The 14083-nt window shown below is 38.0% G+C and overlaps 1 protein-coding gene across 6 annotated transcripts in view; it reads right to left on the bottom strand.

The window, feature by feature from the left end:
* RMDN2 (regulator of microtubule dynamics 2) overlaps positions 1 to 14083 on the bottom strand; it is a 70296-nt gene that overhangs the window by 26679 nt on the left and 29534 nt on the right. For all 6 annotated transcript variants that reach the window (XM_027555029.1, XM_027555027.1, XM_027555026.1 and 3 more), the window contains exons 6-7: positions 7775 to 7850; positions 5444 to 5521 (exon numbers count right to left, since the gene is read on the bottom strand). In XM_027555029.1, coding sequence (XP_027410830.1) covers positions 5444 to 5521; positions 7775 to 7850 — 154 coding nt within the window. The remainder of the gene's footprint in view (positions 1 to 5443; positions 5522 to 7774; positions 7851 to 14083) is intronic.

Here is a 14083-nt window from a genome sequence, read left to right as displayed (position 1 = left end):
AGATGACCATTATTTCTAGTACTGTGGGCAAGAATCCCTTAGAAGAAATGGAGTAGCCCTCATAGTCAACAAAAGAGTCCGAAATGCATACAATATAATATATATAAATATATATCCATGTTATATACACGAGAGATATAACCTTATGGTATTAGTATCTTGCCTTCCTTTTTCATAATTCTAACAAACCATGAGCTCTAAAAGCACTGGTTACCAAACCAATCTGAAATACTCTTAAGCAGGCTTGTGTCCAAAGAAAGGCAGAGCGGGTAGGGGTGGGGAATGATGCTGGTCCTGTTTGTTCACGTGATTCTTGATTGTGAGATGATGAACAGCATTTCCTTGTACAGAATACAGCAGCTACAGGACTCTGCCTTTGCCATGCTCCCAACCTGACCAGATCACAGCAGCTCAGAAATGTAAACAGGCCAAGGTTCCTCAATCCAGAAGGAGTGTGCTGTGAGGGCCCGGTGTATGCATTTGTAATTCAGGGGAATTTTTTAAAAAGCAACAACCACCAAAATTAAATCTCATATTGTCATTTGTTTTTTGCTTCTTTTTAAATTTTTTCACTTTTAACAAACATGAATAGTAAATATATAATATAAAAGATTAAAGGGATTCAGAAATGAGTACTTAAAAGGAGAACTATGCTCTCCATAACCCCATCGAGTGCCTTCCTTCTCAATGCCATTTTCAAGGGTTCTAGGTAGCTGTTGTTTTGTTGCCCAGTCGTGTCCGGCTCTTTGCTACCCTATGGAATGTAGCATGCCAGGCCTCTGAGGTAGCCATTCAATTCAGTTCAGTTCAGTCACTCAGTCGTGTCTGACTCTTTGCAACCCCATGGACTGCAGCACGCCAGGCCTCCCCGTCCATCACCAACTCCTGGAGTTTACTCAAACTCATGTCCATTGAGTTGGTGATGCCATCCAACCATCTCATCCCCTGTCGGCCCCTTCTCCTCCTGCCTTCAATCTTCCCAGCATCAGGGTCTTTTCCAATGAGTCAGCTCTTCGCACCAGGTGGCCAAAGTATTGGAGTTTCACCTTCAGCATCAGTCCTTCCAATGAATATTCAGGACTGACTTCCTTTAAGAAGGTAGCCATTTTTAAAAATTATTCTATAAATATTTTAAAATAACTTCAAATGGAATGTAACCTTTAAGCAGTGTGAAATACTATGTTGTACATCTGAAGCTTACATAATATTGTATGTCAACTATAGCTCAGTTTAAAAAAAAGGAGGTATGAACTATTGATATTATGTAACTATTAACATATGTAAGCTATAAGGATACACCATATAGCACAGGGGATACAGTCAATATTTTATAACTTTAAATGTAGTATAATCCATACCAGCAGCTTCCCAGGTAGCACTAGTGGTAAAGAACTTGTCTACCAATGCAGGAGATGTAAGAGACTCTGGCTAAATCCCCAGGTCAGGAAGATCCCCTGGAGGAGGGCATGATAACCCACTCCAGAATTCTTGCCTGGGAAATCCTATGGACAGAAGACCCTGGTGGGCCACAGTCCATGGCATCACAAGGAGTCTGACACGAACCAACTGAGCACACACGCACAATCTATAAAAACTGCATTCACCACGTTCTACTCCTGAAACTAAGATAATAACTGTAAGTCGACCATACTTCAAAAGTAATACTATCCCCCCAGAACTATTCCCTGGCTTTCCTACATAATGTTACTTTATTGCTATGCTTCTTTTTTCTTTTTTGAACAAGAAAAAGAAGATATCTTGTTCATCTCCTTCTTTGACTTGTTGTTTTCTCTTAACATTATAGGTTTTAAGAGTTCATCTAGAGTAATTGAAGTTCAGTCATTTAAACAACTCCAAGACAGTCCATCATTTAAACGTACATCAGTGATTTTTCACGCACTCTTTTTTTCAGTGGACATTTGGGTCTTTTTCCATTTTTTCGCTCTCAGAAACAAGGCTGCTACAGTAACCATTCTTATATATCCTTCTAATGCACATTTGCAAGAGTTTCTATAGGGTAGGTACCAGTGTCATATAGTAAACAAGCAATCAAATTCAAGAGATAATACCCAATTGTTTCTAAGATGGTTCTATCAATTTGTGCCCCCACAACAGTGTAAGAATTTCTGTTACTCCATATTTTTGAAACATCTCATATTAATAAAGTTTTATCAAATGGGAATAAAATGGCATCTCCTTATTTATCATTTCCTATTATTTCTAATTCAAAATTAATGGTTTTTGAGATTAATGTTTTGCTTCTGAATTTCTAATACTGATATAATTGCTTTATGATCAGAAAAGCTATATGATATCAATTCTGACTTGTTTCATGATCTCATGTATGGTCAATTTTGTAAACATCCTGCATACGCTTGAAAAATGTATGTCCTCTTTGGCTAGATACATGTTTTCATCTATGTTTATTAGATCAAAATTATTAAATGTGAGGCTCCAATCAATGTTTCAGATACTTACTAGCACTTTTTTTGTCTCTTGTTCTATTATCATGAGAGGGGGTGGAAATCCACCACTATGTAGTGTCCTTACGTCCCTTCCGTGTCTTTTGATTTTCCCTTCATATTTTGTCTGTTCCTCTGTGCTGCTTCCTGGCAATGTTTTCAGATTTATCCTAAAGGTCGTTAATTCTCTCTTTAGCAGTGCCTGCTGCTGCTAAGTCGCTTCAGTCGTGTCTGGCTCTGTGCGACCTCATAGACGGCAGCCTACCAGGCTCCCCCGTCCCTGGGATTCTCCAGGCAAGAACACTGGAGTGGGTTGCCATTTCCTTCTTCAGAGGATCTTCCAGACCCAGGGATGGAACCCGCGTCTCTTGTGTCTTCTGCATTGGCAGGCGAGTTCTTTACCAGCTGAGCCACCAGGGAAGCCCCAAGTATACGATATATACCAAGAATATGATTTGAAAATATGTTCTTCCATTCCATCCGTTGCCTTTTCACTGCTTTTTCACTGTTTCAACTCCTCAGACCCCAGGGGTCGCCATCCCTGAATCAGCCAGAAGAGGGCGCATCATTGCAAGAGCAGAGCTAGGGGAGGATGTCAGGATCTACTGGGTTATGCTGCTGCTAAGTCGCTTCAGTCGTGTCCGGCTCTATGCGACCCCATAGACGGCAGCCTACCAGGCTCCCCCGTCCCTGGGATTCTCCAGGCAAGAACACTGGAGTGGGTTGCCATTTCCTTCTCCAATCTACTACTAAATCCTTCCACTGAATTTTCTTTTAATCACAATAATATACTTCTTTTTAAAATCTATTTTTTAATTGGAGGATAATTGCTTTACAATGTTGTATTGGTTTTTGCCTTTCAACAATGTGAATCAGCCATATGTATACATGTATCCACTCCCTCTTGAACCTCCCTCCCACTCCCTCACCCCCATCCCACCCATCTGGCTCACAGAGCACTGGATTGAGCTGCCTGTTCTATACAGCAATTTCCCACTAGCTATCTATTTTACATATGGTAATGTATATAAAAAACTGTATATACAATTATATATAAAAATGTTATATACAAAAATATACATAAGAATTGTTTCTTTTTTTCATATCTACCTGATCATTTTTGTAGTCTCATGTTCTTTATCCATTTTCCCCTGATTCATTTTATTTTTAGGAACACATTATATGGGGCTTCCCTGGTAGCTCAGCTGGTAAAGAATCCTCCTGCAATGCAGGAGACCCTGGTTTGACTCCTGGGTTGGGAAGATCCCCTGGAGAAAGGGTAGGCTACCCACTCCAGTACTCTTGGGCTTCCCTCGTGGCTCAGATGGTAAGGAATCCACCTGCAGTGCAAGAGACCTGGATCTGATCCCTGGGTTGGGAAGATCCCCTAGAGAAAGGGACAGCTACTCACTCTAGTATTTTTGATATACATAGATATATCAAAAATTGTTCCATCTTTTTCATATCTACCTGATCACTTTTGTAATCTCATGCTCCTTATCCATTTTCCCCTAATTCATTTTATTTTTAGGAACACAATACATAGATAGCTGTTTAAAACTCTGTATTCCATGTTTGCAAAATCTGAAGTCCTTTCAGATGTACCTCTATTCTTTCTGTTTGTCTGTTCTGTTGACTGCCATTTATGATGGCTTGTTTCCTTGTATGTACTCTGTTATTTTTGAGTATGATATGAGCTCAACTCTGTAAGAATGTTCTAAGGTTTGTGTGTGAAGGTACAGTCCTCCAGGGAGGATTAGCATTAGCTTCTGCCATTTGTCTGTGGCATGAAGATCAGGTTCCATTTGGAATTAAATTTTCCTTCTTGGGTTTTTGGTTTTTTTTTTTTTTTTTTTTTTTAAGCCTAATCCAATAGTGTACATTCTAGCTCCAGGCTCCTATGAGTCTGGGTCACCGATTTTTAAGTCAGGGGAGTCCCTTACCGTCATGACACTATTTTTTTTAAAATATTTAAAACTGGCATAATAGAAACTCCTTACTCTTAAAAGGATGAAATGTGATAAGAAATATAAAGTATAAAATGCACACGTGACATACACAGCAGGTGCTGATTAAAAGTAAAACCTCCTGCCTTATCTCTAATCCTCTATAAGCCACAATTAAAAAAAGCTGCTTCTTCTGCCTACCCCAATTTTCTCATTCAGAAATAGCATTTCTCTTTGGGGCAATTTTTAATGCAGCTGTTAAGATATACTTTCACATTTTGTTAACTTTCTGTAGATGAGTGTCATTTAACACACTGGGTCTCAGACTTACCAGCTGCTTTGATTTATTTCTATACATATTAGGTGCCCGTCTAAATTAAGTTCCTTGAAGATAAGGATGGTTTTTTATGTACCTTCTGGCCAGTGAGCACATAATTTATGCTCAGTAAATTCGGATATGTGAAAAAATCCTCTCACAAAACAGAGAGCAGTGCATCAATCTAGGGTACACGGGTGTAGGTGGCTGATCACCATCTGAGAAAGCACATATAAAGGGAAGCACTGTGACTACTTCTAGGGAAAAGGGAAAGGCAGTAAAGAAAAAGGACATATACATTGATAAAATCAAACAGCGTATGTGGCCCTTCCTACTAGCTCAGCAGTTTAGAATCGCCAGCAATGCAGGTGATTCAGGAGATGTGGGTTCAATTCCTGAGTCAGGAAGATCTCCTGGAGGAGGGCATGGCAACCCACTCCAGTATTCTTGCCTTGAGAATCCCATGGACAAAGGAGCCTGATGGGCTACAGGGCATGGTGTCGAAAAGAGTCAGACACAACTAAAGCAACCGAGCATATTATATGTAATGCAACATATATTTATATAACATGTTAAATTTATAAACTCATAAAATATGTACTGATTTCACAATTTTCTCCATAGCAGGCACTACATAAAACAAGAGTAAGCCACTGAAAATCTATCATATAATCATAGTATATTCAAATAAGATTTACAGATAGAAGCATTCAACTTACAGCGTAACAGTATCTTCCTTTGAGGTAATACAAAAAGGGTTCTTCAGGTAAAAATTCGATTGCTTTATCTAGATGTTCCTGAAAGAAAATTTAAAAAAAAAATTTCATCTCCCAAGTTTCAGGCAGTGCTGAATGGAACTCTGCCTAACAATTTCAAAGGGACTTTATGATGTTGCTTCTTCCTTTATCATTAATAGAACTAAGCTTATCAATAATCCAATCATCAAAATGCTCACAACTAGAAGTGTGATTATGATTTAATAAGGCTACAGAGGATGTCACTTTAAAAAGAGAAAACATCCAAGTCGCATTTTTGTCTGCCCATGACTTGCCTACCTAATACTTACTGATTGTCAAATGATGTGGGTATAATGGAGAAAAAGAAGAGCAGAACTAGGTGATAGAGGAATCTACCCACTTAACATTGTCAAATGGTTATAGGGAGCTGGAAAACAAAGAACTCTTTGCCCATCCTTACAATTATTGACCCTGAGGGGTTATTTACTGAGTGACTATAACTATTTACTGTTGCTGTTCAGTTGCTAAGTCATATCTATGCTTTGTGACCCATGGACTATAGCGTGCCAGGCTCCTCTGTCCTACACCGTCTCCTGGAGTTTGCTCAAATTCATGTCCATTGAGTTAGTGACGCTATCTAACCATCTTATCCTGGGCTGCCCTCTTCTCCTTTTCCCTTCAATCTTGCCAGGCATCAGAGGCTTTTCCAGTGAGTCAGTTCTTCGCATCGGGTAGCCAAAGTACTGGAGCTTCAGCTCCAGCATCAGCCCTTCCAGTGAATAGTCAGGTTTGATCTCATTTAGGATTGGCCGGCTGGATCTCCTTGCAGTTCAAGAGACTCTCAAGAGTCTTTTCCAACACCGCAATTCAAAAGTATCAGTTCTTCAGCACTCAGCCTTCTTTATGGTCCAATTCTCACAACCACACATGACTACTGGAAAAACCACAGCTTTGCCTATACAGACCTTTGCTGGCAGTGTGGTGTCTGCTTTTTAATATGCTGTCTGGGTTTGTCTTAGCTTTTCTTCCAAGAAGCAAGCATCTTTTCATTTCATGGCTGCAGTCACCATCTGCAGTGAGCCCATTTAGAGCCAATCTAGAGCCCATCTGCATTTAGAGCCCAAGAAAATAAAATCTGTCACTGTTTCCATTTTTTCCCCATCTATTTGCCATGAAGTAATGAGATCGGATGCCATGATCTTAGTTTTTTGAATGGTGAGTTTCAAGCCAGCTTTTTCACTCTCCTATTTCACCCTTATCAAGAGGCTCTTTAGATTCTCTTCACTTTCATTAGAGCAGTATCATCATATCTGAGCTTGTGGATATTTCTCCCAGAAATCTTGATTCCAGCTTGTGATTCATCCAGTCCAGTATTACACATGATGACTTTACAAAGAAGTTAAATAAGCAGGGTGACAATATACAGTCTTGATGTACTCCTTTCCCAATTTTGAACCAGTCAGTTATTCCATGTCCAATTCTAACTGTTGCTTCTTGACCCACAAACAGGTTTCTCAGGAGACAGGTAAGGTGGTCTGGCACTCCCATCTCTTTGAAAACTTTCCAGTTGCTGAACCACACAGTCAAAGCTTTTAGCACAGTCAATGAAGCAGAAGTAGATATTTTTCTGGATCTCCCTTGCTTTCTCCAAAACGTAACAAATGTTGGCAATTCGGTCTCTGGTTCCTCTGCCTCTTTGAAACCCAGCTTGTACATCTGGGAGTTCTCGGTTCACGTACTGCTGAAGCCTAAATTGAAGGAGTCTAAACATAACTTTGCTAGCATGTGAAATGAGTGCAACTGTATGGTAGCTTGAACATTCTTTGGCATTGCACTTCTTGGATTGGAATGAAAATTGATCTTTTCCAGTCCTGTAACCACTGTGACTATAACTATAGGCACATTATAAATAACGAGTATGCTTATTACTCATTTTACTCATCTATCATGGCAAATTTAAGCCCTACATTGAATTCTACCCCTCCTAACAAATTAATTTGTAGAAAATGTTAATGAATTAATTCCAGCCATGTTTATGATGTAGGTGAGCTCATGACCAAAAGGCTAAGACTTTGCCTTTAGAAAAACAATACTCATCTACTTTGTGACTTCTTTCAGGTTCTATAATAATAATAATAATTTTTAATCAACCAAAGAGCTTGATTCTTTTTGGCACAGTACTTTTAAAAACTGACATTTCATTTAAGTAAAAAAGATGAATTCCTAGAGATAAATTTGTTGAATAATTTGATTTATACTTTTTAATGGAACATTAACAAGCTACATTAGAACATTTTTAATATCAAGAAATACCTTGAAGCGATATCCATAGTTAATTTTGTTTTGTAAGCCCTCAAACTCAGATACATAGCCACACAAAACTGCATACCTGAAAAGGATAAAAACAGTGGATACTGTGTAAACTTTTAATGAAATAGCATGAAATTTAACATTTAAAAAATATATCTAAACTATTCATTAATATTTAACAAAAGTATTCATATAGATGCAAGGACCCTAAAAATAATAAATACTTGACATAAACATGAAGCCAGTTTCCTCATCTATAACTTGGGATACTAACACCTTTTATCTTGTGTAAGTGCTGAGGGTAAAATATCTAAAATGTAATTGCTTAGAATAGTGCCCAGCACGAGTGAGTTTCAAGAAAGATGAGCTGCTGCTATCACAATCAACATCAAAGTCACTAAGAGACTCTCAGGAAAGTCTAATCAAATTTAAAGTATTAAACTGAAAAATATACTGTGTCAACGGATTCCTATTTCTTTTTCATAAAAATAAAAAGTTCACGGTTCCCTTTAATGTCATTTGAAAATTAAAATAAATATCATCACTAAAAACAAAAACTAATAAAAATTTTTAAAAAATACTAAAATCAAAGATAATTTTAGACTATGTTTTTTCAAAAATTCCCCATGCCCTTCAATCCTTCATTGGAAACACACTACTACAATATTGCATCTCATGAATTCTTTACTTTTTTTCCATTAGGAATATAAAATTTACATCAATAATTACTTGACTGTAAATTGGATACAATATTTGTTCAGCAAACTGCTTCCTCTAAAAATTGGGCATATATTACTTTTTACATTCAGACTATTTCTGTACAAAAGTATTTAGAGTTTTTCTGTCTGAGGCAAAATATTCATTTACCTAAATATCAGTATTTCAAAAGTAGGTCCTAGTTTTCACTTACATTGTCATAACTGAAGTGGAAAATGCAATTTTGGGTGTTATTTAGCTTATTGGTTCTGTGAATATGCATATGAACGTTCAAATAAGAAGTTGAAGAGAACAATTTTCTTAATTTGGAATAGTCAGACCATTCCTGGACACAGAAGATCACACAATTCACAAAAACTTATGCACAACCAATAAAATGGCCACTTTTCAGTTATAACTTTTTTGACCTCTTAATTTTCACTGGAAAATCAATAACATCCTAACAGTAAAAGCAAGAGTTATGACAAAAGCAACCTATTAAAGGTGAGCTGAGAACTTACCTATATTAGGAGATATTATTTAAATTACTATATTTAAATAGTATCTTAAATTGCTATAATCCATTTATCATAAGTGTTGTTATTTAGTCACTCAGTCATGCCTGACTCTTTTGCGACCGCATGGACTGTAGTCCATCAAGCTCCTCTGTCCATGGGATTTCCCAGGCAAGAACACCGGATTGGGTTACCATTTCCTTCTCCAGGGGATCTTCCCAACCTAGGGATTGAACCTGCATCTCCTGCATTGGCAGGCACATTCTTTACCACTAAGCCACCTGGGAAGCCCATCAAAACTGTAGCAATATTGATATACGATATTGAAAAATTTTATAATGAACCAATATTAATACATTATTGTTAACTACACTCATGCTCCCTTCTAATTTCCATCTGTTTTTCCCTCATGTCCTTGAATTTTGACATTTTTCTCTCCATCCCTCCTTTCATATTTATCCCTGTTAATTCACATCTTTTTTAGTATCTCTTTTCCATATGTGAAAAGCTTTTAATTACTCCTGTCATCCATCATCCATCCTGTTTCTCCTAATTTTGTGCCAGCTGCAACCTTTATAAGAATACCTTCCACATCTTCACTCACTGAAACAAATGACTGAACACACTAGTGTCTAAGATTCAGATCTGGAATGATAGGATAATGATAGTCAACAGATATTCTGTTGAATAATTGAGGCTCAAACCATTCTCACAGCACAGGTAACCCAGAATCTTGCCTGTATTTTAACATCGTCTCCAAGAAGATTACAGGTGAACTTGTCTTCATGCTTTCCTTAAATCCAGATAATTAGCTTAATTTCCCTACTCTATTCATTAGCAAAGAAAAAACAGATGATGTCACATTTTTAGAAAAATCTATGTTGGATCTACTTGAACTTCATCATTCACAGAAAACCAAATCAACTATTCATGCTGGAGTCAAAGGAAAAGATTCTATGTTCATTGATCTATAGTGGTGGAATAAATCATCTGTTTTCTGAAATATCAGAAAAGCTTATGCACATCTGATCTAGCTTTTACAGAGTTCTTTCAGCACATTCTTTACAAGTTACTCTAAGTGAAGGGGAAAAAAGGAAAAAAACATGACTTATGAAAACCATAACATGAAATATGTGCATTTTCCCTTATAAAATAATCTGTCACCAGAGTCTCACTTTTTTTTAAAGTCTGTTTCTTTAAAGTATTATTTATCTTCTTACAAACCATAAATTCAAAGTTCACCTGACCACTTTTCCCAAAAGAATCATCATTTCTTTTCTGGCAATCAATCTCACCTATATCTACATGTTGTTCTTTTTGATACTGTTTGTCTTGAAAAATGTAATTTAAAATTTTACTTTGTAAACTCTTAGGTTGATGGGAACAAGTAAGAAACTATATACAATATGGTCTATGACCTCCATCTAGAGGTTGTTCTAACTATATTTGCTTTAACAAAAATTCTGTATTTTCTTTGCATGTATAGCAAATATTTTAATAATTGACAAGCAGCCCTGTCTCAACAACTAGTAAGCAACTATTAAATCAACTCCAAGAAGCACTTTTGATTTAGTGCCAATGCTATTTATACTGTGAAAAAGCAGAGGAAAAGTAATGTAAAAGATGAAATAGTGAGTATATACAAATATAAGATCTGGCTTTTATTTTCCCCAGTTATCGTGTGACTCTTGGTTACTAATCACAACACCACATGGCACACACATATACCAGCCCCCACACACAAACACGACACACACAGACTGCCTTGCTTACACTTTCCATAAAACGGAAACAGGTTGTTCTGCAAAACATGCATGTGGATATAATTTGTGAACAGTAGAGCACAATGAATATGTAAGGCATTATTTATAATTAAGGTCAGGCCTGATTGCTAACAAACTGCGGATCCATTGGTAATTTTGCTCTCTTGATTCTAGAAGTATTTTAGACTGGTACAACAAAAACAATAGAATTTTACAGAAGGCTTATGTAGCTTTAGAGATACAAGGCAATTTCACTTGGAAAATATGAAGATGAAAAACAAGTTTTTAAAATAACATTTATTTTTCAATTATTCCCTTGATATCAGTGAAATTATTTCTAATGATTGCTCTTTTATTTCAGACTGAAGGCTTATAAAGCATCACAGCACCCTGTAAACCATGGGTCAACAAACTTTCGCTTCAGGGTTAGGTAGTAAACATTTTAGGTTGTGGGATCAGACTCTGTTACAACTATTCAACATCAGTGCTATGTACAAATGCACAGGGATGGCTGTGCTCCAATAAAGTTTTATTTACAAAAGCAGGCAGTTGCATTTGGCCTGGAGGCCATGGTCTGTCATTTATGCTCAATGAATGAGAAAAAGTCTTAACATATTGAGAAAAATTCCAGCACAATAAGACATTTTCATGATATTTTATTACAATTGACTATGGAATCAGTCAACCTAAATTTCACCCATTGCTTCTCAAATCAAAGTTTTAATTTTTCTTTTCCATCAGCCTAAACCTCTATTACTAAATTTAATTGAATGAGAATTCTTAAATCTAGTAGGTACATCATAATAAATTCTAAAAATTAAGATAAAATTGACTTTTGAACTTATTAAATTTTATTAACTTACCAGATTTGAACTGTTTTTTAATTAAAAAGTTATACGGAATAAAAAAACAATGTGAAACACAAATCGATCAGTACTCTGTGTGTTTCTGTGTGCATATGGACAAGATTTCCCTCATGGTCAAATATCACGGTTATAAATAAGGCAGTTGCATGCGAGCTAAGTCGCTTTAGTCATGTTCAACTTTTTGTGACCCCATGGGCTGTAGCCTGCCAGGCTCCTTTGTCTATGGGGATTCTCCAGGCAAGAATACTAGAGTGAGTCACCTCCAGGGGATCTTCCCGACCCAGGGATCCAACCTGTGTGCCCTGTAGCTCCTGCTTTGTAGGCAGATTCTTTACCACTGAGCCACTGCTGCTGCTGCTAAGTCACGTCAGTTGTGTCAGACTCTGTGCAACCCCATAGATGGCAGCCCACCAGGCTCCCCTGTCCCTGGGATTCTCCAGGCAAGAACACTGGAGTGGGTTGCCATTTCCTTCTCCAATGCATGAAAGTGAAAAGTGAAAGTGAAGTCGCTCAGTCATGTCCGACTCTTCGAAACCCCATGGACTGCAGCCTACCAGGCTCCTCTGTCCATGGGATTTTCCACGCAAGAGTACTGGAGTGGGGTGCCATTGCCTTCTCCGCTGAGCCACTGGGGAAGCCCAAATAAGGCAGTGAGTACACAACAAAAGGGCTTCCCTAGTGGCTCAGTGGTAAAAAATCCACCTGCAATGCAGGAGCTGCAGGAGGCATGGGTTTGATTCCTGGCTCAGAAAGATCCTCTGGAAGAGGGCATGGCAACCCACTGCAGTATCCTTGCCTGGAGAATCCCATGGACAGAGGAGCCTGGTGGCCTACAATCCATAGGGTGGCAAAGAGTTGGCCATGACTAAATCGACTTTGCACACATGCACACACACAGCAAAAGTGAAAATAGATGAACAAAGAAGAAGTTGCCAGATTAGTGGAAGACAGGCTGGGAAATACACTAAGGAAGAGTTAAGCATAATGTGTCCTCACACAGTGAATTTTGAAGTGTTTATGATGCCTTCAGGGAAGATTCAGGATGGTTCTTGTATGGAAATTTGGAAGTTCACACTGATAAGTGTCCTCAAGTTGAGGATTAACATCAAATGTACCTTTTTTAATGTGATTCTTCACTGACACAGATGCATGTATGGGAGAAGGAGGGCTTCCCTGGTGGTTCAGACAGCAAAGAATCTACCCCCAGTGCGGGAGACCTGGGTTCGATCCCTGGGTTGGGAAGATGTTCTGGAGGAGGGCATGGCAACCCACTCTAGTGTTCTTGCCTGGAGAATCCCCATGGACAGAGGAGCCTGGTGGGCTACAGTCCATGGGGTTGCAAACAGTCAGACACGACTGAGCGAATAAGCACACACAACACATAGGACAAGGCAGAGGACACCAGAGAAAGAGGAAGCTAAGAGAAGGCAAAGAATTCTCTGTAGCAGAAGAGAGCTGGATGGCGGGGGGCGGGGGGGGGGGGGCGGTGTGTGGCGGGGGGCGGGGGGTGGCGGGGTGGCGATTTCTGCAAATAGAATTGCTAGGGTACTTGGGAGTCTTGTCCCACCTTCTCATGGGAGAGGGAATGCGGTAGACTTGTATCTCATTTTAAGCCATGTGATGGCAGCTTCAAAAGATTTGCTCTTATTTTGGCATGTCCCTTAGAGTTTGTCCTTTAGTGTTTGGGGGACATAAAAAATGTTGATTCCTGCCCAGGGAATTTTCAAATCAGAGTTTGTGAGTGGTGCTCCCTCTGCTGGTGGCAATATAAAGAAACAGGTCTGCTTTGAGAAAATGGATTGCAATTTTGAATCGGAGGAAATACGAATTTCCTGGAGAATAAACGTGGACCTGCAGAAGAGAAGCCATTTTAAGAGAGATTTTGCCTAAAGCATCTCAGAATAATAAAATAATCCCAAAGAGGTGTGGATTTCTGAAAACCTAGGTCTGAGAGAAGGGTCATAGATAAATTTATTACTCGCACCTAACATACCTATATTGCTGGGGAGAAAAAATAATTAAGGAACTGAGAAATGTTGCAAAAATGCAACTGTGAGTAAAATGAAGTATTAATTAAAAGCAATATATTTATTCTTGTGTTTTATAATTCTAAATATATAAAGGATCCAAATCAAAACAATACTCTCAAGAATAAATTTTTTGTCCCAAGGATGCCCACCTACAACCATCTAACTAATTAAATTTTCTTTGTTTGAGTTTTCTTATATTAGAAATGGCTTTTCTTTCACTTATGGAATGTATATACCTTGTCATCAAGGTATAATGGCTGATGTGCTTTTATTCTTTGAAGCATTCTCCTTACATTTCATTTAGAAACATGGCACCATTTTAGCATTTGTTTCCAAATAAAATCTTAAACAAATATAATTTAATTAGAATTTGTCATATTCAAAGTTATTGGACTTGGTAGATTCAGTTATGAAATATTCAATGAAAGTTTACCTTAAAAAC

This window comes from Bos indicus x Bos taurus, chromosome 11, assembly GCF_003369695.1.
Source record: "Bos indicus x Bos taurus breed Angus x Brahman F1 hybrid chromosome 11, Bos_hybrid_MaternalHap_v2.0, whole genome shotgun sequence".
In the NCBI taxonomy this organism is placed as follows: Eukaryota; Metazoa; Chordata; class Mammalia; order Artiodactyla; family Bovidae; genus Bos; species Bos indicus x Bos taurus.
This window is presented reverse-complemented; position numbering and strand designations above follow the sequence as displayed.